The following is a 21,670-nucleotide window of genomic DNA, read 5'->3' on the forward strand; positions in this document are numbered from 1 at the left end:
ACACAATCTCTCGTGGCAACCAGCTAACCGCTAGGCTGCTGCAAACGTGGCTCCACCCCGGAAACTCGAAGCAGTGCCTCCGTCAGCACTCTGAATGTCTGCCTTAAAGGAGCAGCAGCCCCTGGTGAATCTACCCTCATTTGTGTATCACCACAATGTGATATTTATTATAATATATAATGATATATTTAGATTTTTAAGTGTAAAATTTAAATATACCAATTTAAAATATAAAAGGAAACATAAATCCTAGAATTAAACACAAACTTTCCTCTTCCTATTATTAATATTAATGTTAATGTTAGAGTTACTACTGTGTTAACGTTATGAATATATTTCAGGTGGAGGAGATGGAGGTGGATGACTTCTTCGATGGGATCAAGCGCCTCTACAACGAAGACATTACCACCACTGTCCAGGAGGGGGCAACACCAGCGGCTGGGAAGTCAACCGGAGGAGGCTCGGAGCTTGGAGTCTGCAGTGTCCTGCTGTCTCGGCAGGAAGGCAGCATCTCCCCCTGCCCACCTCTGCAGCCCGTCAGCTCCTCCTAGAGAGAGAAGGAACCCGGCCCTTCTCTCTGTCTGACGAGTAACCCCTTTTTTTACCAAAACCATCTGAGCATCTGAGATTGTCCTTGTCTGTTTGGCTCAAATGCAACGAGCTGCACCCCCACCACCTGAATTCAGGGGGTGTAATTCATTTTTAAAACCTTATTTTCTTAACAGAGGACCAATGAATGACACACTTGTCTCTCAGCAACTGCCTGCCTCACATTTACACAGTCACACACAGTTAGACCCACACAGGCCCAGACTAGTGTCACTGCACGACCGCTCTTTGAGGGGGAATCATGACGAAGGATGCCGGTTCTCCGCCGCGGGCGGGAGCCGCCATTTAAAACGAGAGTAATCGATCAGATGAATTCAGTGCAGTGAAGAAAAGCGCATCAGATTCGAGGACATATCTTTTGAAAATGTACCCATGCACCCTTAAAAAACTGTTTCCTAGGGAAATTCAGTTTCGAGGCAGTCGGATATCGTAGAACCTTTTGCTTGTAGAGAAAGTGAAGATTTCAACATAATCTGAAAACGAACAGTTTCAACCCACGTTACAAGGCACGGCGATCATGAGATAAAGTGGCGACATACCAGGTAACGTTTCAAGCGTTTTAGACCGTCAACTTCCTCACCTGGGGTGAACAGTCTGTTTCTTGGCAGCAGGGCGATATCATGGTATATTTCTTCAGCACACAAGAATTAGCTTTTCTTGGGAACTGTTGACTAGACTTGCCTGAAACGTGACCTTGGATATCGCCACTTTCAAAATAACCAGATCCGCTCATACGGCAGTTAAACAACGCCGCTACACGCAAACACAAAGGCAGTCTCGTCGGCTCAGATGGTTTTGAGAAATTACGAATCTGCACAAGTCAAAACAAGCCCGGCGCGTTCCCGGTGTTTCGCGGTCGAGCGTTGAGTCCTCGCCGCCCCGCAGCCCGAAAACAGAGCCAAAAAAAAACACATCTACAGAGCTGCTGCTGCCGCTGCTATCATTTATTTTATTTGTTGAACACAAACACAAAAGTTAAAAAAAAAAAACAAATAAATTTAAAAAGGCAAATAATGTTCCTTAAAAAAAAAGCTGTAGAATTGACTTCTCTACTCAGCGTCGTCCTCTCTCTCTCTCTCTCTCTCTCTGGTCGTGAAGTATTCTGTCATGAAAGGCGTCATGGTTTGTCCGCTTTTCTTTTATTTGTGTTTTTCTATTGCATTTCCTCTTCTGTCCACTTTGTTCCCACTTAAACTGCGCGTCGTCTTCGTCCCCGTCGTCTCTTCTGTCCACCCCAACAGATTAAACTGAATGTAAGGCTGTTTCTGTTCGTGTAGATGATTATCTGTGTATCTCGCCCAGGAAGGAGGTTTTTTTTTTCCCTTTCTTTTTTTTTTTTTGGTGAAGTGCAATTTGATTGTTATCAAGATGCTAATATGAACATTTTAATATCCTTTCGGTCAGTGCCACTCTTCCTCTCTCTCTCCCTCTCGGCTTGTCGTGATAGCTTGACTACAGAAGGAGTGGGTGAAATACTTATACTACTAAGGCTGTGTTCACGTAGCGCCGCAGATCCGGCGACGTTTGGCGTTTCCGTATCGCACGTTAAAAGTTTTTCCGTGTGCCTCGGCGTACAGGCGGGGAGTTTTTCCACATCCAGCGAGTGGCAACAAGTTTAGGAAGTATTTGAGATTCTGGTTGGTTCTACTTTCACTGATTGACAACTTTGCGAGGGTTGGTTTGTATTTACTCGATGCGGTAAACTCCACCCCTGTTCTACGCGTTAACCAATTCTCAATTGAATATCAGATGCTGTCCGGCAAAGATGTGGCCTAAAACAGACAAACTTGGCTTCTGTGTTGAAATCAGGCCTCGACCACAAAGATCGGAAGGGGGGGAAAAAAACCACAAAATCAGATTTTATGGAGGTTTGAAAATGCAGCGTTGAATTGAGAGTATTGCAAATTTCTCCTAGAAATGCGTTTTGAGATGTGGATTTGCCTAGACCACTTTGTGCAATGGAGTTTGAGCGGGTTCACAGCTTGGGGCCCACAAGGAGAGGAGTGACTGCCATAACATTGCTGTTCAAGAAATAAATCCAGTGTAGTTTATCTTTTCAACTTATGTTTATACATTTTTATAGCAAAAAAAAGCTCTGTTCTTCTTGATGTGGGGCCCGCCGGCTGCTCTCGGCCGCCGAACACCTTGAGCAACCAATAAAGAAAACGTTTACAAAACTAATGAGGCTTTTGTCTTGGATCGTGAGTTGTCGCCCTTATTTAGGATACGCCTCTTTGTTTACGTTCATTTTGCTTACAGCGACCACGAGCACACAATGACCACAAATACAACTCAGCAGAGAAACACAAAAACAAATGGAAGAAGGCAAAGATCAAGCGCAAGCTTCCTTATTTCTTCCAGCCTTATGAACTGAAATAAGGATGAATGATAGTGATAATATCCATCCATCCATCCATTATCCAAGCTGCTTATCCCAATTGGGGTCGCAGGGATACTGGAGCCTATCCCAGCAGTCATTGGGCGGCAGGGAGGGAGACACCCTGGACAGGCCGCCAGGCCATCACAGGGCCGACACACACACACACACACACCCACCTAGGGACAATTTAGTAAAACTGGAGCACCCAGAGGAAACCCACACAGGCATGGGGAGAACATGCAAACCCCACGCAGAAGACGATCCCCAAGGTTGGACTACCCTGGGGCTCGAACCCAGGACCTTCTTGCTGGGAGGTGACCGCACTAACCACTGTGCCACCGTGCCGACCCGTCATATATTTTATGATTCCATTATGATTCTGTTAACCTCTTTCAGAGTTTTGTGTAAATTGTGCAAGCACAACAGCCATTGTGCAGACCCCTCCTCTGCCCCAAAGTGCAGTGCAGTGGGAACAACAAGTGAGTTTGAGGTAAAGGGTCGGCGTTGAGCCCTTTCCTGTTTGTGATACTGACGGACAGCCTCACAGAACATCTTAAAGAGCCACCATGGGGCATGATGTTTGCTGATCGACATCTTGTTGCAAAGGAGGACGAGGAGAGGTCGGAGCGAGATCTTGGAAGACCGGAGAGAAGCGCTAGAGATTGGAGAACTGAGGATCAGCAGAACACAGGCTGTACCTGTACCTGCGTATGAATAAGCACAACGTCCGGGACTGACCTTAGGAGGAGATGTCCCAGAAGTTAATGAACTGAGCACTTAGTCTTAGGATCAACAATACAGACAGAAGGCGTAGGTTGGAAACGTCAAGAAAAGGATAAAATCTGGGTGGAATTCGTGGAGAAAGGTGACAAAAGAATGCCATTGAGGGTAAAGGGCAATGTATAAATATCAATGGCCGTGCTCTATGGTATGGAAGCAGTGACGACAGCAGAGAGGCTAGAATCTACATTACAGGAGGTAGCAGAGATGAACATGCTGCCTTGGTCCTTGGGGGTGACTGGGGAAAGACGGGAAGAGAAATGAAGCCACGTTCAAGATCAGAGGAATGGATGAGAAGTTGAGAGAGACAAGATTGAGATGGTTTGGACATGTGCAGAGAGGAGGCATAGACTATACAGGAAAGAAGGTATTGGACCTGGAAATACCTGGCAAAAGAAAAAGAGGAAGACCAAGGAAAACGTGGAGAGACCAGATAGAGGAGGGCATGAGACAGACAGAAAGCTACGGAGGGCAAAACTCCGCTGCGGCGACCCCTGCAGGCGAAACAGGGAACAAGCCGAAAGAGGAAGTCGAAGAACTGATTAACATGTACAGGAAATGGTTATTTGTCTTAAAGGTTTGCTTATTCGACGATTTTATGCTACGTATTCTGTCTACATTTGTTCTGATAATGGCAATATTTGCGTTGTGTTCTATGGCTCATGTTTCCTCCACGAGTGTGTTTTTAACGCGTCAATAAAAAACACGCTCATTCGACCAATGACGTCATCACGTCACGTACGCACCGTCGACACGTGTGTTTCGATTTCGCCCCGTTCAGCCAGCTCGACCAATCAACGTCGTTTACCCTAAACGCTCTGGGGCGAGTCGGCTTCTAAAAAAAGATTGAGAATCGTGTGGCCCTGGTTAATTAATGGAGCATGAAAGTATGTGGACATGGCCCCTCCAAAATAATCTGGGGGGGGGGGGGGAGATTCGTTCTTGTAGAGTCACGTAAATTACGTTTTTAGCTACGTAGTCGCGTCTCAGTCCTATCTCGCCCATTCGTTTTAGGTGCTGTTTACACTTACTAACGGTAGAGGGCGCTCTCCAATGAAGGAACAGGGGAAGAGAGAACAAGCTTACAAAGGTAAACCATATTTGACCGGAGAGGGTTTTTTTTATATATATTTTTATTGAACATTGTTCATATTCTTGAAGAAAGTTCATTATAAAACAAACATGGCAAATATACATTCCATCCAAAAATACATAGGTATATCCAAAGTGCCAAAGGGAACAGAATGTAAACATTTCTATACAGTATATCAGGAAGTACATAGAGATTGAATGTCACATGACCAATATAGGGTAATGTATTATGAAAATAAGGGTACAAACAATAATGAATTAAAAACATGACACACACTAATTGAAAATAATAAAACATAGTCCATCATACAAGGGGGGGATTAATAAGGATATCAGTCTTCTGATTCAGTGGGGAAACGTTCCTTTTTTTTCTTACTTTATTGATACTTCAAATACATTCAAACAGAGCAAAATAGACACACGAGACGCCACAAAAACAGTAGATAGAAGATAAAAAAACCCAATAAAGACACAAAAGAGAAAGTAAATTATAAAAAATAAATAACAGAAAAAAAACAAGTAAATAAAGGTGAGATCATATTTTATGTAAACAGATTCAGAGATTTGCAAATGTCGATAGTTTTTAAAGCCTTTGTGTTTTTTGAAGTAGAGATCGTCCTTATATATTGTTCAACTTCTTTCTTAAGTGCAAAGAGTCGAGGCTTTCTGTCGGAGAATTTACATGTATGTATATGAAACTCGGCTAAAAATAAAAGCATATTTATAAAAAAAAGAATGCGTCGCCATCTTTGCGATCAAAAGTGGGGAAACGTTCCGGAGAGGGGGTTGTAACTTCCGTTTCAATCGACCTCATCTTGGCCAATCAGCAATCGACCTCATCTCGGCCAATCATAGTCTCCACCGGGTGGGGGGGGCTCTACGTAGACTGGCATAGCAACGAACCAATCCTGTGTGCTTATGTAGACCCACGCGCCAATCACAGTTGCTCATTAAAAAACAACAAAAGAAATGGGCGTGGCCGAACGAAGACGGGTCGCCGTCAACGCGCCGGAGGAAGCTGACGTAAAGCTCGCACGCTTGTCTCTGTCGCCGGGGCTCGGCCTGCGAGGGTGGTGGGATCAATTTCCTCCTTTTTTTGTTTTTAGCGGGGATATTTTGTTTTCGGGGGGCGGGGTGGTGTTGCGGAGGATTTGCGGCCATGGCGGCGGAGGTAACCAAAGGCGCGGGACAGCTCTCCGTGGGTAAGAAAGAGGCTGATGTATCTGTCGACGCGCTATTGCGTCAGTCCGGTGTAACGTCGGCGGTCGTGCCTGTTTAGCTAGCTTGGCTAACCGACACGTTGGGTTCTGGCGTAGGGGAACAGCCCGTATGGACGGGTCCAAGATTTAACGAACCCCCTCGGGTAGCCGGGTGAATGAAAGCTGGTTCGTTTGGAGGCAGGAGGCCGGTTAACTATAAGGTCCGGCCCGGCCTGCGGTGCCGGCTGGCGGGTCTGACCCTTTAGCCTAGCGGTTAGCGAGGTCTCCTGCGGTGCGGGCGACACGGGTTCGCTTCCCGGCCGCGGCACTTCCCGTGGTTGCGTTGTCCCCCCGAATTCGCTACAATATGATCATGTGATTCACCCACTTCCCCCCTCGGGGCTTCATTAAAGTGTTCTGATTCTGATTAGCGACGCGCCCGATTAACGAGCAGGGTTCTCACTTTCACTTCGAAATGAATGGGTTTCGTTTGTAGGCGGGTGATCAAGCAAGTAGTCATGCTCCTTTGCATATTTATAACCAAGAAAAATGACACTTAACAATGTAACGCCTTTGAATTTAGAAATGAGTGGTTTGAGGCCAATCGTGGGCACGCGCACCTATAACCTTCCACTGTGTAGGCTCGTGGAAGTCTCGCTCTCTCTCGCGCGCTCTCTCTCTCTCTCTCCAGGCCTATATATTACCAGGCATCTCAATATGTAGTTGATAATAAAAAATATTTAAATAAGAGTTATTACATCATTTTTATTTAACAAAAACTATTGAACGCGGTTTAGCCTTTGACAACATAGTGGAGGTGACTTGCTGGACACTTCTGTGTGCTTTCTTATGGGCTACTTTGAATTTTTCTGTTCAGTTCCAGGATTGTGATTGTGATGATGATGATGATGATTCAGATAAGTAGGACTCAAGCCAAGAGAGAGCCAAGCCAGGGACACCAACATTACATTTATTCTGTCTAATAGGATACAGTGATCAGTGGTGCCAAAGGCTGCACTGGGGTGCTGTAGAAGCACAGCAGTGGAAGCAGAGTCCATAGCTAGTAGCAGATCCTTCACTACTCTGGTCAGAGCAGTTTCAGTGGTGTGACAGGCCCTGAAAGCCGATGGAAAAGGTTCACATATAGATAGTTTGGTCTATATGCATGGTCTGTAATCCAGGTAAGGAAATCACAAAAAGTTGAATCAGCTCATCTTTACACGTTTACTGAGAGAAAGTTTCGTCACTCATCTGAGTGACCACTTCAGTCACTGACTAGTTAGTGTTTAAGATTAGTTATTAAGAGACCCTGGATCGAGGTGTGGCTTTTTTAAGTAGAGGTTTGACCACAGCTGTCTTAAAACTGCTGGGAACAGTGCCAGTACTAAGTGATAAGTTAACAATGTCTACCATTGTAGGACCCAGAAAAGACCGGAGGTGTTTAAAAAGTTTTGCTGGTAAAGGGTCAAGTAGGCAAGTAGTTGGTTTAGAAACTGGCTTGAGCTTAGTCAAAGTATCAAGAGACATAGTCTCAAAAGCTGTAATAGTCAAGTTGATTTTATTTGTATAGCCCAATGTCACAAATTACAAATTGTCACAAATAACAAGGACTATCAGGGACTCATTGGGGTCTAAGGACAGGATGTTGTGTTGCTGTTAAGCCCACTGGGGCAAATTTGTAATTTGTGATATCTGGCTATACAAATAAAATTGATTTGATTTGATTTAGATATGAATTTGGTAAGACAGGATCTGCAGGAGTATCTGGAGCTGAAGAGCTAATTTTGTTTATGATCTCATCAACCTTATTGCAGGAAAAAGTCTAGAAAGTCATGGGCCGTGAATGGTGAGCAGCTAATAGACGGCTGCTTTTTAGTAAGAATAGATGCAGTGTCAAAGAGAACTCGGGGGTTATGTTTGATAATGTTGACTAAGCGAGAGAGAGACATGCTGCTTTCTAGGCCTGGGCCCGAATATTCAGCTATCCAGATATTTATACGTTGGGTAGGTATTCGGTTTTCAATTTTGGGATTCAGATATTCTTTTTTCTTTTTTCTTGCTAAATGTGGGCTATAAATAAAGGTGAACAGCAAAAATACATTTTGTTGGCACATTCTTGCACTATATTTATACTGTAATTGCACTGTTAGAATGTGGAACTATATACCGTCTCAGTTTAGGGCGCGTCACATCCCTCTCACACGCAGCAGTGATGTCACGCGTCAGTTCACCTTGGCTGTTAAAGGGAAGACAAAATGCCGAAGAGCTCAGCAGTGTTGCTGTTATTATGAACTAGAAGAACCCCGCTACAACGTAGCGGTTTGGTTATCCACACGTCTAAATCTCCCTCCTCTTCATCCTGCCAGCTAACCGCCTTCCCCCTGCCCCTAAACCCCCCCCCACTCCAACTCCCTCCCCCCAAATGCTCAGAATCATCTGAAATGCTGAGAAAAGTGGTTTTTAGCCATTTTTAGAAAATGCATATTTTGCATAATTATTATAATTGTTTTAATTTTCTGCTATTTTTCTGGTCTTCTCTGGAACAATACCTACCACCTCCCAAAAAAATGAGGATCATAAGTGCATTTTTGCAAAAATGCATATTTTGCATAATGCCAAAACATTTAAGTCCCAGAAATTTTTTTTTATATAGGTGAAAAACTCAAAGATGCTCAGAATCACCTGAAATGCCGAGAAAAGTGGTTTTTAGCCTTTTTTTTTTTATAAAAATGCATATTTATGCATAATTAATTATGCATAATTTTAATTAACGTTCTATTTTTTATAGGTGCCCCTGATCATCCCCAATAACCTCCAAAAAGAATCAAGGCCCCAAGTGCTTTAGTTTGGCCGTTTATAGACTCTCACACAGACACACCACACACCAGACACACATTGTGAAAATACAGGAGTAGATTCAGATTCAGACAACTTTATTATCCCAGAAGGGCAATTCAGTTTTTACAATCTACCCAGACCGTACACCAACTCACAGCTCACAGACAAGTGGCAATCATCATTATGTCAGAGACAACAGACCGGTCAGTACATGGGCAATAGATGCACACTGTCATCCTCATATGGCCCCGCAAGCAGACTCACACGAGGACCAGGCGAAGGGCAGACATTCATACAAGTTAAAAGAATAGAATAATAAATAAACAAATGAAGCATTCTACCATGCATTGCACGTTACATCACACCACTGCAGTCTAAACAATATAAAGCATTTATTTAAAATGACATCTCAGCGTTTAAAGGTCTGATAGCAGAAGGAATGAAGGACCTAGAATAGCGATTCGTTTCCCTAGGGGGCGCTTTATAGCGCCGGCCTGAGGGGGTTAGTGAATTCATGGGGCAGGACGTGGTCAGGTTGGATAAAATCCCTTTTGCTTTCTGGGCCACACGTTTCTCCCAGAGGGAGCGCAAGTCTCTCTGCTGGACTCCGGTTATTTTGGAGCAGACCTGAAGGACACCGTTTAGGCTGTTTCTGTCCTTCACAGTCGACCCATTAAACCAACAAATAAGAGGAAAAATTTAAAAGGCTTTCAATAAGTGACCGGTAAAAAATACATAAGATGGGGTTACAGACATTAAAGGAGTTAAGCTTCCGCATTAAGTGAATTCTTCGTTGTCCTCGCTCGACGGTTAAATCTGTGCTACCTTGTTCTGTTTATTACAGTTCTTTCATTTATTGTTCGTTACTTACTGTGTTGGTAGTTGGTACAAGTAATAACTGTATTTCTGAGTGATTTGTGATTTGTCAGAGACATTTCAGAGTATTACACTGTTTCTTGTTTGCAGTGGTGATGGACAGGTTGACGGACGAGATCAGGCAGGAGTCTCCGTGGACTATGATGTTCGCGGATGACGTTGTGATCTGTAGTGAGAGTAGGGAGCAGGTTGAGGAGAGCCTTAAGAGGCGGAGGTATGCACCGGAGAGAAGAGGAGTGAAAGTCAGTCGAAGCAAGATGGAATACCTATGCGTGAATGGGAGGGGGGACAGCGGGATGGTGAAGATGCAAGGAGTGGAGGTGACGAAGGTGGATGAGTCTGAATATTTGGGGTCAACTGTCCAAAGTAACGGAGAGTATGGAAGAGAGGTGAAGAAGAGAGTGTGGGCAGGGTGGAGTGGATGGAGAAGAGTGTCAGGAGTGATTTGTGACAGAAGGGTACCAGCAAGGCTGCACGGGGGCGCAGTGGTTAGCGCGGTCACCTCACAGCAAGAAGTAAATATTATATTATAAATATTAATTAGCAAGCCTTAACAATTTCAATAGCAGCCCTCTGTATTCTTAATGGCTGTCATGAGATTTGTTGATGTTGTGCCTCTCTTCCTGTTGTGTGTTTTAACGCATTGATTTTTAAGTTGATTCTTGTGTCCAGACTGCAGCACCCACTGCTGCAGATGAAATGTTAAAGGATAACCTGAAACTGAAGGTGAACTTGAGCCTCTTGTTCACAGGTGAGCTCTACGTGTCAGAGAAACAAGGCAGCGACCAGGACGGAGACGGGACGGAGCAAAACCCATTCAAAACTCCACTGAAGGTGAGCAGCAGTTTTGGGTGTGGTTCTGGCCACATAAAGGGAGGGTTATATGATGTCCCTCTAATCCCCAATGGTGCCGGGTGATATATAAATTATTATCATGATAGTCATTTCGGATATTTTACAGGGTATCAATATATATATATATAACTGCTTACATGTACAAATACTGTATTGAAGAAGCCAGCCGGGTTCATTACGTTGAACTGTTTGGTACTGCCAAATGTAATACCAAACCAGAACTAGTTTTCAGTAAATACTCCCTTAAATATTACAGATCTCATTGTATGAGAATTTTAAACAATTTGATTTGTTATCGTTAATTTAACAAGCGACATGGTGGCACAGTGATTAGCGCGGTTGCCTCACACCAAGAAAGTCCTGGGTTCGAGCCCCGGGGTAGTCCAACCTCGGGGGTCGTCCCAGGTCGTCCTCCATGTGGAGTTTGCGTGTTCGCTCCGTGTCTGTGTGGGTTTCCTCCGGGGGCTCCGGTTTCCTCCCACAGTCCAAAGACATGTAGGTCATGTGTGTGTGTGTGTGGGCCCTGTGATGGCCTGGCGGCCTGTCCAGGGTGTCTCCCCGCCTGCTGACCAGTGACTGCTGGGATAGGCTCCAGCATCCCCGCGACCCTGAGAGCAGGATAAGCGGTTTGGCTAATTTAACAACAAATTTGTGTATCACGTAGTTCATGCTGATAGAATACCATTGAAAGAGGTAAACTGTAATGTTGAATTCTTGCCCATCTCTGCTCCACGGCACTTAAGAAAATAGTATTGTAAGGCGTCCTGGTGACTCAGCCAGTAAACCAAACCATGATGAGTCACGTTGGTTGCATTGTCCTGAGTGTGAGTCCAGCTCAAGAGGTCTGCTGCTTTTCTTCTACTCTGAACACAGGGTTGAAAAAACACATCCTCGTCCCACAACACTAACACCGAGGATTTGATGGACAACCATACAGAGGCTTACATGCAATGCATTGTGGTACATGTAGACGCTGTGGGAAAGACATTGCGAGCAGGAGAGCGCTGATTGCTCCGCCAGCGTAGTACACAGCGAGGACTTCATTGCTTCAGTCGACTAAATTACTAATCGGTACTGATTGCACATACACAAAACTATTGGTGAAATGTCCCTTTAATGTTAGCCCGTTAGCTGCAGCTGTGTTTGTCCTGCTATGCTAACGTCACAGACTACCAAGAAAGCCTGTCAACTTTTTAAACTTTATACGGTTTTTAACCGGTAATGTCAGCAAACTCTCAGCAAAATGTTAAAAAAAAAGGGAAAAAATGCTTAAAAGTTGAAGTGCAGGGCGGGACGGTGGCGCAGTGGTTAGCACAGTCGCCTCAGAGCAAGAAGGTCCTGGGTTTGAGCCCCGGGGTAGTCCAACCTTGGGGTCGTCCCGGGTCGTCCTGTGTGGGGAGTTTGCATGTTCTCCCCGTGTCTGCGTGGGTTTCCTCCCACAGTCCAAAGACATGTAGGTCAGGTGAATCGGCCGTACTAAATTGTCCCTAGGTGTGAATGTGTGTGTGTGTGTGTGGGCCCTGTGATGGACTGGTGGCCTGTCCACGGTGTCTCCTCGCCTGCCGACTAATGACTGCTGAGATCCAGCCTCCCACGGTCCTGATAGTAGGATAAACAGTTTGGATAATGGATGGATGTTTCAACGCAAACAGTGAAAGTGTTTATGTTAAACATCTGTAACCCTTTCATCTGACATAGTGAGAATTATCACATACTTCTCTTTTATAGCATCACTGAATATGCTTCACTACATTTTATTGGTGTCTGTTTACTGCTGTGTTCACATGGATTGGAATGACCCAAGATCCAGAAGGCGGAAGATATTCTTCTCAATTTTAAATTAAACATATACTTTTACGTTTTTATTATCATCATTATTTTTATTGTTAGTATTTTTGTTTCAACAACACTGGTGCAGTAATTGTAATGTTGATCTTGTCTCACAGGCTCTGTCATTCGCTGGAAAAGAACCTTTCCCAACAATATATGTGGATTCTCGGGAGGAGGGAGAGGTAAGTGGGGAAATAATTATGCTAAAAAATAAAAACCCATCCCGTCACTCATAAGCACGAGAAGAACACTAGACATTTTTGTTGCATCTACTTGGAGGGTGGTAAGGCAGTTGCTTTGGCACCACTTACAGTTGTTAGCTTATGTTAGAAATAGATTCAAGCTCTCTTCTACTGTTGGTCTATAAAGTCCATTATCCCAAGTCATTCTCCATAAAGCCAAAATAGAAATAATTATTTATTGCAATAAATAATTATTTCTATCTCAGCAAACCAATTTTTCCTGCTTCGCTTTTTTTATTTATTTAAATTTTCTACCCAATTGTGTCCGGCCAATTACCCCACTCCCCCGAGCTGTCCCAGTCACTGCTGCGCCACCCCCTCTGCCGATGCGGGGAGGGCTGCAGACTACCACATGCCTCCTCCGATACATGTGGAGTCGCCAGCCGCTTCTTTTCACCTGACAGTGAGGATGTCTTGATGCATGCTCCACAATCCAGGTAAGAAAATCAAAGGAGGTTGAATCAGTTCATCTGGATACAATGTTTATTGAAAGATACGTTTGAGTGATGAAACGTATCTGTTGATAAACGTTGTATCCAGATGAACTGATTCAGCCTTTTTTGACTGACAGTGTGGAGTTTCACCAGGGGGACATAGCGCATGGAAGGATCACACTATTACCCCCCAGTCCCCCCCCCCCCAAACAGGTGCCCCGTACCCAGCCATTCACCCCACTCTTCCGAGCCGTCCTGGTCGTCTCTCCACCCCATCTGCTGATCCGGGAGGGCTGCAGACCACATGCCTCCTCCGATACATGTGTACAATTACATCTGGTGGCGCAGTGGTTAGCGCGGTCACCTCACAACAAGAAGGTCCTGGGTTCGAGCCCCGGGGTTGTCCAACCTTGGGGGTCGTGCTGGTTCGTCCTCTGTGTGGAGTTTGCATATTCTCCCCTTGTCTGCGTGGGTTTCCTCCAGATGCTCCGGTTTCCTCCCAAAGTCCAAAGACATGCAGGTCAGGTGAATCGGCTGTACTAAATTGTCCCTAGGTGTGAATGTGTGTGTGCGTGTGTGTCGGTCCTGTGATGGTATGGCGGCCTGTCCAGGGTGTCTCCCCACCTGCTGCCCAATGACTGCTGGGATAGGCTCTAGCATCCCGTGAGTAAGGTGATAAGCGGTTTAGATAATGGATGGATGGATAGACAACTGCATCTCAGCAAACCAGTTTTTCCTGCTTAACTTTTAACTCCTTTCACGTACACAACCTGGCCTGTTAGTCTTCTAGCAGTTTTGCATATCGGGGTTATGTTTGAAGATGAGCCAGAGTCGATATTTAAAAAAAAGAAAGAAATGGACTGACCTAGAAACCAGAGAGCTACTGTGAGTCTTTGCAGAGGATAAAATCAGCAGACAGCTATGTGGTTAGAGATGACATAGTCTACGGTAAAATAAGACATCCTACACAAGTGACGTATGACGAGACAGGCTTGTGTGACCTAACGGCATCCAGGAATTATACAGAAAGAAGTTGCACGTGTGAACAGGGGAAACCAGTGACGATGCCTAAAAAATAAGGTTAGGTTATCTAGAGTCCAGAAACTGAGCCATTTTTAAATGATGTGATGTGAAAAGCAAAACGACAGGAGGTGTCCTTAAGATGTTGCCAGGTTCAACATGGCCTAAGTGATTTACACTACAAAATGACAAATGATACTTTTCTCTCCCTCCTTCCCTCTCTCACACCTTTTCTTTTTCTCTTTCTCTTCACTCTCTCCAGCGTTGGGCAGTGATCTCTAAGACCCAGATGAAAAATGCCAAGAAGGCTTGGAACCGTGACCAGAAGAAGACCGATGGCAAAGAAAAGAAGGAGGTATTTGTTTGACGTCTTGATCAACACTCTGCTACTGCTCCTTTCGGCTGCTCCCATTAGGGGGCGCCTAAGCGGATCATCCGTTTCCATCTCTTCCTTTCCTCTGCATCTTCCTCTGTCACACCAACCACCTGCATGTCCTCCCTCACCATATCCATAAACCTCCTCTTTGGCCTTCCTCTTCTCCTCTTCCCTGGCAGCTCCATATTCAGCATCCTTCTCCCAATATACCCAGCATCTCTCCTCTACACACGTCCAGACCATCTCAGTCTTGCCTCTCTTGCTTTGTCTCCAAACTGTCCAACCTGAGCTGTCCCTCTAATATACTCATTCCTAATCCTGTCCTTCATCACTGCCAATGAAAATCTTAGCATCTTCAACTCTTGTCACCTCCAGCTCCACCTCCTGTCTTTTCGTCAGTGCCACCGTCTCCAAACCATACAACATAGCTGGTCTCACTACCATCTTGTAAACCTTCCCTTTAACTCTTGCTGGTACCCTTCTGTCACAAAGCACTCCTGACACTCTTCTCCACCCACTCCACCCTGCCTGCCCTCTCTTCTTCACCTCTCCTCTGCACTCCCCGTTACTTTGAAAAGTTGACCCCCATTCTTTAATCTCATATGCCTTCGTCACCTCTACTCCTTGCATCCTCACCATTCCACTGTCCTCCCTCTCATCCACGCATAGGTATTCTGTCTTGCTCCTACTGACGTTAATTCCTCTTCTCTCCAGTGCATACCTCCACCTCTTCAGCCTCTCCTCAACCTGCACCCTACTCTCACTACAGATCACAATGTCATCTGCAAACATCATAGTCCACGGAGACTCCTGACTGATCTTGTCCGTCAACCTGTCCATCACCATTGCAAACAAGAAAGGGCTCAGAGCCAGTCCTTGATGTAATCCCACCTCCACCTTGAACCCATCTGTCATTCCAACCATCACACTGCCCTTATACATATCCTGCACCACTCTTACATACTTCTCTTCCACTTCCGACTTCCTCATACAATACCACACCTCCTCTCTCGGCACCCTGTCATATGCTTTCTCTAAATCCACAAAGACACAATGTGACTCTTTCTGACCTTCTCTATACTTCTCCGTCAACATTCTCAAAGCAAACATCACATCTGTGGTGCTCTTTCATGGCATGAAACCATACTGCTGCTCGCTGATCATCACCTCTCCTCTTAACCTAGCTTCTACTACTCTTTCCCATATCTTCATGCTGTGGCTGATCAACTTTATACCTCTGTAGTTACTACAAGTCTGCACATTGCCCATATTCTTGAAAATCGGTACCAGTATACTTCTTCTCCACTCCTCAGGCATCCTCTCACTTACCAAGATTGTGTTAAACAATCTAGTTAAAAACTCCACTGCCATCTCTCCTAAACACCTCCATCCCTCCACAGGTATGTCATCTGGACCAACCTTCTTTCCACCCTTCATCCTCTTCATAGCTGCCCTCACTTCCTCTTTGCTAATCCACTGCACTTCCTGATTCACTATCCCCACATCATCCAACCTTCTCTCATTTTCTTCATTCATCAGCCTCTCAAAGTACTCCTTCCACCTTCTCGGCACACTCTTCTCGCTTGTCAGCACATTTCCATCTCTATCCTTGATCACCCTAACCTGCTGCAAATCCTTCCCAGCTCGGGCCCTCTGTCTAGCCAATTGGTACAAGTACTTTTCTCCTTCCTTAGTGTCTAACCTCTCATACAACTCACCATACGTCGTTTCCTCTCCCTTTGCCACCTCTCTCTTAACTTTATGCTGCATCTCCTTGTACTCCTTCCTGTCTACTTTCTTCATCTCTCTAACTATCCCACTTCTTCTTTGCCAACCTCTTCCTCTGTATACTTTGCTGTACCTCATTCTACCATGCCTACCTAGTCTCCTTGTCTTTCTTCTTCTGTCCTGATGACATACCAAGTACCTTCCTAGCTGTCTCCCTCACTATTTCTGCAGTAGCTGCCCAGCCATCCGGCAGCTCTTCACTACCACCCAGTACCTGTCTTATCTCCTCCCTGAACTCCACACAACAGTCTTCCTTCTTCAACTTCCACCATTTGATCCTTGGCTCTGCCTTCACTCTCTTCCTCTTCTTGGTTTCCAAAGTCATCCTATAGACCACCATCCAATGCTGCCTAGCTCCATTCTCCCCTGTCGCCACCTTGCAGTCTCCAGTCCCTTTCAGATCGCACCTCCTGCATAAGATATAGTCCACCTGTGTGCACTTCCCTCCACTCTTATACATCACCCTGTGTTCCTCCCGCTTCTTGAAATATGTATTCATTAGGTGAATACAGTTAGATACTTTTAATTTGTTTTTGCGATATGAGTTGCAATAACCCCTCACTGTACTCACTGGTGCATACTTGTGGCCAAAAATGTTACTACTCTGTGATGGTGACTATTGGTACTGATATAGGCAGAGGACAATGACAGGAGAGAGAAGAACCTGGAGGAAGCCAAGAAGATCATCATCGAACAAGACTCCAGCCTTCCAGAGCCCAAAACGGTCTGTTGGTATCTCTGTCGGTCTGTCTGACTTTGCTATTGTTCTGCCTGTCTGTTCGTTGGTGTGCCTGCCTGCCTGCCTACCATTCTGGTGGTCTGTCTGTATATCGGTTTATCATAAAATTAGCCCTTTCGTCTCTCTGTTGGCCTGTTGATTGATCTTTGTCTGTATGTGCGTCAATCTGTCTGTTGGTTGGTTGGTCTGTCACTATTTGTTATAGTATGTGATATTGCCTAAAATGTACAATCTGTTTCCAAGTAATCACTGTGAGTGTTGGTAATCTAATAGTATAACTGGTGTAAATGCCAGTGAACTAGAAGCAACTTTTCCTTTATTTACCTCCAGGTCAAGATCCACCAGCTGGAGCCTTTGAGGGACCAAAGGGTGAAGGTGTTTGGCTGGGTCCACCGTCTCAGGAGGCAGGGTGAGGATGGCACAGACGACCGACAACATGATCTTTCTGTTAAATCAGTGTTCACCTCAACAAAAATGCCTTTTGCAAGGATTAAACAGGTCGATAACTAAATTAGAACTCATCTTTTGGAAGTAATAACAAGGACATTTAATATCATTTTAGTGTTATAGTTTGTGTGCAAAAGTGATTTTTTTTTTTTGGGTTGTTACTGTCATAGTCACCTGACAAAAAGCAGTTTACCGGGTAGCATAGTGGTCTATTCCGTTGCCTACCAACATGGGGATCGCCGGTTCGGATCCCTGTGTTACCTCCGGCTTGCTCGGGCGTCCATACAGACACAGTTGGCCATATCTGCGGGTGGGAAGCTGGATGTGGGTTTGTGTCCTGGTCGCTGCATTTGCGCCTCCTCTGGTCGGTCGGGCGCCTGTTGGGGGGGGGGGGGACTGGGGGAAATAGCCTGATCCTCCCGCGCACTACGTCCCCCTGGTGAAACTCCTCACTGTCAGGTGAAAAGAAGCGGCTGGCGACTCCACATGTATTGGAGGAGGCATGTGGTAGTTTGCAGCCCTCCCCGGATTGGCAGAGGGGGTGGAGCAGCGACAGGGACGGCTTGGAAGAGTGGGCTAATTGGCCGGATACAACCGGAGAGAAAAGGGGGGAAAATTAAAAAAAAGAAAAAAGAAATTACAGTATGTTAAAGGGATTGAAAATGTACCATTAATGCGTGCAATGGTTTATAGGCTGTGATACTGAAAGCTTGTTTAAAAAAAAAAATTCAAGCATATCCAATTGAACTGTTGTAAGTCTGCTGCACTGCCAATAGGAGGCGCCATGCAGTCTGCTGGAAGAGCGATGCATGTCGTCACAGTCATTTTTCATGCTCTTACTTTAATTGTTCTATTTTAAAAAGAATCAAAAATATTTTATTCATAAGATATGTTTGCATATATCAGGAATCTGACTTTGTGGGATGCCCACATGAAACGTGAAGACTCAACACAATATTTGTAAAAGAATAGTTAGGTAGAAGCAGGTGAGGTAAATGAAGAGACTGCAAGAACAATTGCTCTTTTGGGGGTGAAAGTACTTAAAAGTACTTTCTGCTTTCTAATGTACAGTATGAGTATATACGTATTGAGTGTTTCCATAGTAAACACAATCTGCAATACCTGTTTGTCTTTCTGCCTGTCTATCTGTCTTTCCATATTCTCTGTTCTCAGGAAAGAACCTGATGTTCATCGTACTGAGAGATGGAAGTGGTTTTCTTCAGTGTGTGTTGACTGATAAACTGGTACGTGGTTTTATTTATTTACTATTTCTATCTTGAAGAAATTCATCGCAGTGCTGTAATTCAAATGATATATCAAATGATATAAAAAGCATCGGAGAGGAAAAGTCCAGTGACACAAATGGGGCCACATCTGTATTGACTAATAAACATTTAGTCAGTGGAAAATATGATTTATTTGCTATGATTTATTTGCTAAAATAAGGTTATGGAGATTTTCGTGTCACAGAAAAGGATGCGGATGAAAATAAAATATCTAAGAACAGGAAACAGAATGGACAGAGCTGTGCTGATGCAAGGTTTCTGCCAGTTATTAAAGTTATTTACATAGATTATCCACTAAGCCCCTAAGCGGCTATGCTAAGCTAAGCTAAGGGCTCCTAACGGGAGCAGCCGGAAGTAGTAGTAGTAGTAGCAGGAGTAGTAGCAGTGGATCCACTAAGCCCCTGGTATTTCAGCATTCTGTGCCTCCCTTCATACCGTTCCATTTTGCTTTGAATTGTCTTTGCCAAAACAGCAACAGTAATTATTATAAACGTAATACAAAGAACACATGATAGAGTATTGAGTATTATGTGATTAAATACTGCTTACATGTTGCACTTATTGATAACAATCATTATATTTGCTTGAAAAATGTAATTGTTTTTCTGAAGAAAATGTATTTGTGTTCGCTGAATTGTACACCAAGTCTGAATATTTGGGCAAAATGGATAAGGGCCAGTTAGTTAGGGTGTTGTAATTAAAAACTTGAACTGAGCAAAATGATAAAACAGTAATCAACAAAAAATTTACATTAATTCATTAATAATTAATAAAATAAATTTGAAAAAGTTATGACTAACCGTTGTTCATAACCCAAATGTTAATGTTGATAGCTAAAACTGTGGAAGAGATTGTGCATGCATGAAGGAATAATGTCAAAAGAGTAACTCGGGGTTTCCTGGCTGAAACAAGTGTAGTAATTACTTGGTTGTTTTCTTGTCTTTGTGTTTCAGTGCCAGTGCTACAATGCCCTGGTTTTATCCACAGAGAGCACTGTGGCTCTGTATGGGACAGTCAAGCAGGTCCCCGAAGGGAAGCAGGTAAACATTTGTACTGTTTAACTACTCCTCCATTTGCACCATTAAAATGTATCTCAGGTGATCAAATGATAATCCAGTCAGCCCTGTTAACATAAAATCCAGGTCGAACTGCACCTGAGATGCGTTAGAGGCATATGACTGGGTGTCCCAGTGTCCCAGTGGTTAGCACGGTCGCCTCACAGCAAGAAGGTCCTGGTTTCGAACCCCGGGGTTGTCCAACCTTGAGGGTCGTCCTCTGTGTGAAGTTTGCATGTTCTCCCCGTGTCTGTGGTGGGTTTTCTCCGGTTGCTCCGGTTTCCTCCACCATCAAAAAGACGTGTCTGTTAGGGTTAATACTCCCTGACCGAGGCGTAGCAAGACGAACTGGAGTTGGTCCCAGGGTGCTGCACGGCAGCTGCCCACTGCTCCTAGCTACACAGCTAGGATGGGTTAAATGCAGAGAGGAATATCCCCACGGAGGTTAATATAGTATACCAAAATAGAATAATTTTAAAAAATCAAATTGACTGACTTGAGAGGTGGTTTGAGATGCATTGTAGCTTCATGTTCGGCAAGTGCAAATGACACTTTCTCCAAGTCAAATAAGTCATCTCTATACTGCTACCAAGCCACCCTACCATACCTTTACATCATCTTTATACTACTTCCAAACCATTACATCATATCTATACTGCTACCAAACAATTATGTCATTTCTATACTACTACCAAATCGTTATGTCATCGCTACACTCCAACAAAACCATTACATCATCTCCATACTCCTACCAAATCATCCTACCATATCGTTACATCATCTTTATACGACTACCAAACCATTACACCATCTCTGCACTCCTACAAAACCATTACATTCTCTCTGTACTCCTACCAAAAACTCAAATATCACCTTCCTCTTCTTCCCGCCCAGGCACCGGGCGGCCACGAGCTGCACTGTGACTTCTGGGAGGTGATCAGCTTAGCCCCAGCAGGGGGAGCCGACAACCTCCTGAACGAGGAGAGTGACGTTGACGTTCAGCTGAACAACCGTCACATGCTGATCAGAGGCGAGAATGTCTCCAAGATCCTCCGGGTTCGCTCTACCGTCACACAGTGTTTCAGGGACCACTTCTTTAGTCACGGGTACTACGAGGTAAGTCAGACATGGTGGGGCTTTTAAACATCCAGTGGATGTCCATCTGATTTCTGAACATGTCATTAACTGCTAATGAGAATGAGTGTTGCTCCAAGATTGATAAGAGATGGATCAACACACACACAAGTTGCTTGCAGTGTGCATAATTGTCCACTAGATGGCCTTTTGCCAACTGTAAAATTACCTCATATTGCTAGATCAACTTTCCTATCCAGTAACTTATAGTAGTTGCTTGACAGAGACAGAAAGGAAGGGGAAGGAAAGGGGATGACATGCAGCAAAGGGCCCAGGCTGGATTTGAACACAGGCCGCTGCAGTAAACACTCAGCCTTATGTGGTACGCACTCTACCAGGTGAGCCACAGGGGTGCCCCACTCAGCCTCCTCTTATAATATTGTCTTGCTTACCTAACAGATTACTCCCCCAACCCTGGTCCAGACCCAGGTAGAGGGTGGCTCTACATTGTTTAATCTGAATTACTTTGGGGAACAAGCCTACCTGACCCAGTCCTCTCAGCTTTACCTGGAGACCTGCATACCTTCCTTGGGGGACACCTTCTGCATCTCTCAGTCCTACCGTGCTGAACAGTCCCGCACACGCAGGCACCTCTCTGAGTGAGTCGGGTTTTTTTTTTTTTTTTTTTTTAAACAATTGGGATGAGTCTTAATGAAGGAATTACAATAGGGAGGAAGGTTTAGATGTAAG

At 44.6% G+C, this 21,670-nt stretch overlaps 2 protein-coding genes across 3 annotated transcripts in view; both read left to right on the plus strand.

The window, feature by feature from the left end:
• Positions 1 to 2,784, plus strand: part of ccni (cyclin I) — a 32,405-nt gene extending 29,621 nt beyond the window's left edge. Inside the window, exon 10 of the mRNA XM_056290495.1 lies at positions 342 to 2,784. Coding sequence (XP_056146470.1) covers positions 342 to 551 — 210 coding nt within the window. The 3' untranslated portion in view covers positions 552 to 2,784. The remainder of the gene's footprint in view (positions 1 to 341) is intronic.
• Positions 2,785 to 5,874: 3,090 nt separating this feature from the next.
• The window catches only part of nars1 (asparaginyl-tRNA synthetase 1), a 140,317-nt gene continuing 124,521 nt past the window's right edge, over positions 5,875 to 21,670 (plus strand). For both annotated transcript variants that reach the window (XM_056291157.1, XM_056291156.1), the window contains exons 1-10: positions 5,875 to 6,063; positions 10,526 to 10,608; positions 12,576 to 12,641; positions 14,418 to 14,510; positions 16,954 to 17,043; positions 17,389 to 17,467; positions 18,679 to 18,749; positions 19,745 to 19,831; positions 20,741 to 20,962; positions 21,380 to 21,579. In XM_056291157.1, coding sequence (XP_056147132.1) covers positions 6,021 to 6,063; positions 10,526 to 10,608; positions 12,576 to 12,641; positions 14,418 to 14,510; positions 16,954 to 17,043; positions 17,389 to 17,467; positions 18,679 to 18,749; positions 19,745 to 19,831; positions 20,741 to 20,962; positions 21,380 to 21,579 — 1,034 coding nt within the window. In that variant the 5' untranslated portion in view covers positions 5,875 to 6,020. The remainder of the gene's footprint in view (positions 6,064 to 10,525; positions 10,609 to 12,575; positions 12,642 to 14,417; positions 14,511 to 16,953; positions 17,044 to 17,388; positions 17,468 to 18,678; positions 18,750 to 19,744; positions 19,832 to 20,740; positions 20,963 to 21,379; positions 21,580 to 21,670) is intronic.

The sequence above is a fragment of the Lampris incognitus genome, chromosome 12 (genome assembly GCF_029633865.1).
Source record: "Lampris incognitus isolate fLamInc1 chromosome 12, fLamInc1.hap2, whole genome shotgun sequence".
Taxonomy (NCBI): Eukaryota; Metazoa; Chordata; class Actinopteri; order Lampriformes; family Lampridae; genus Lampris; species Lampris incognitus.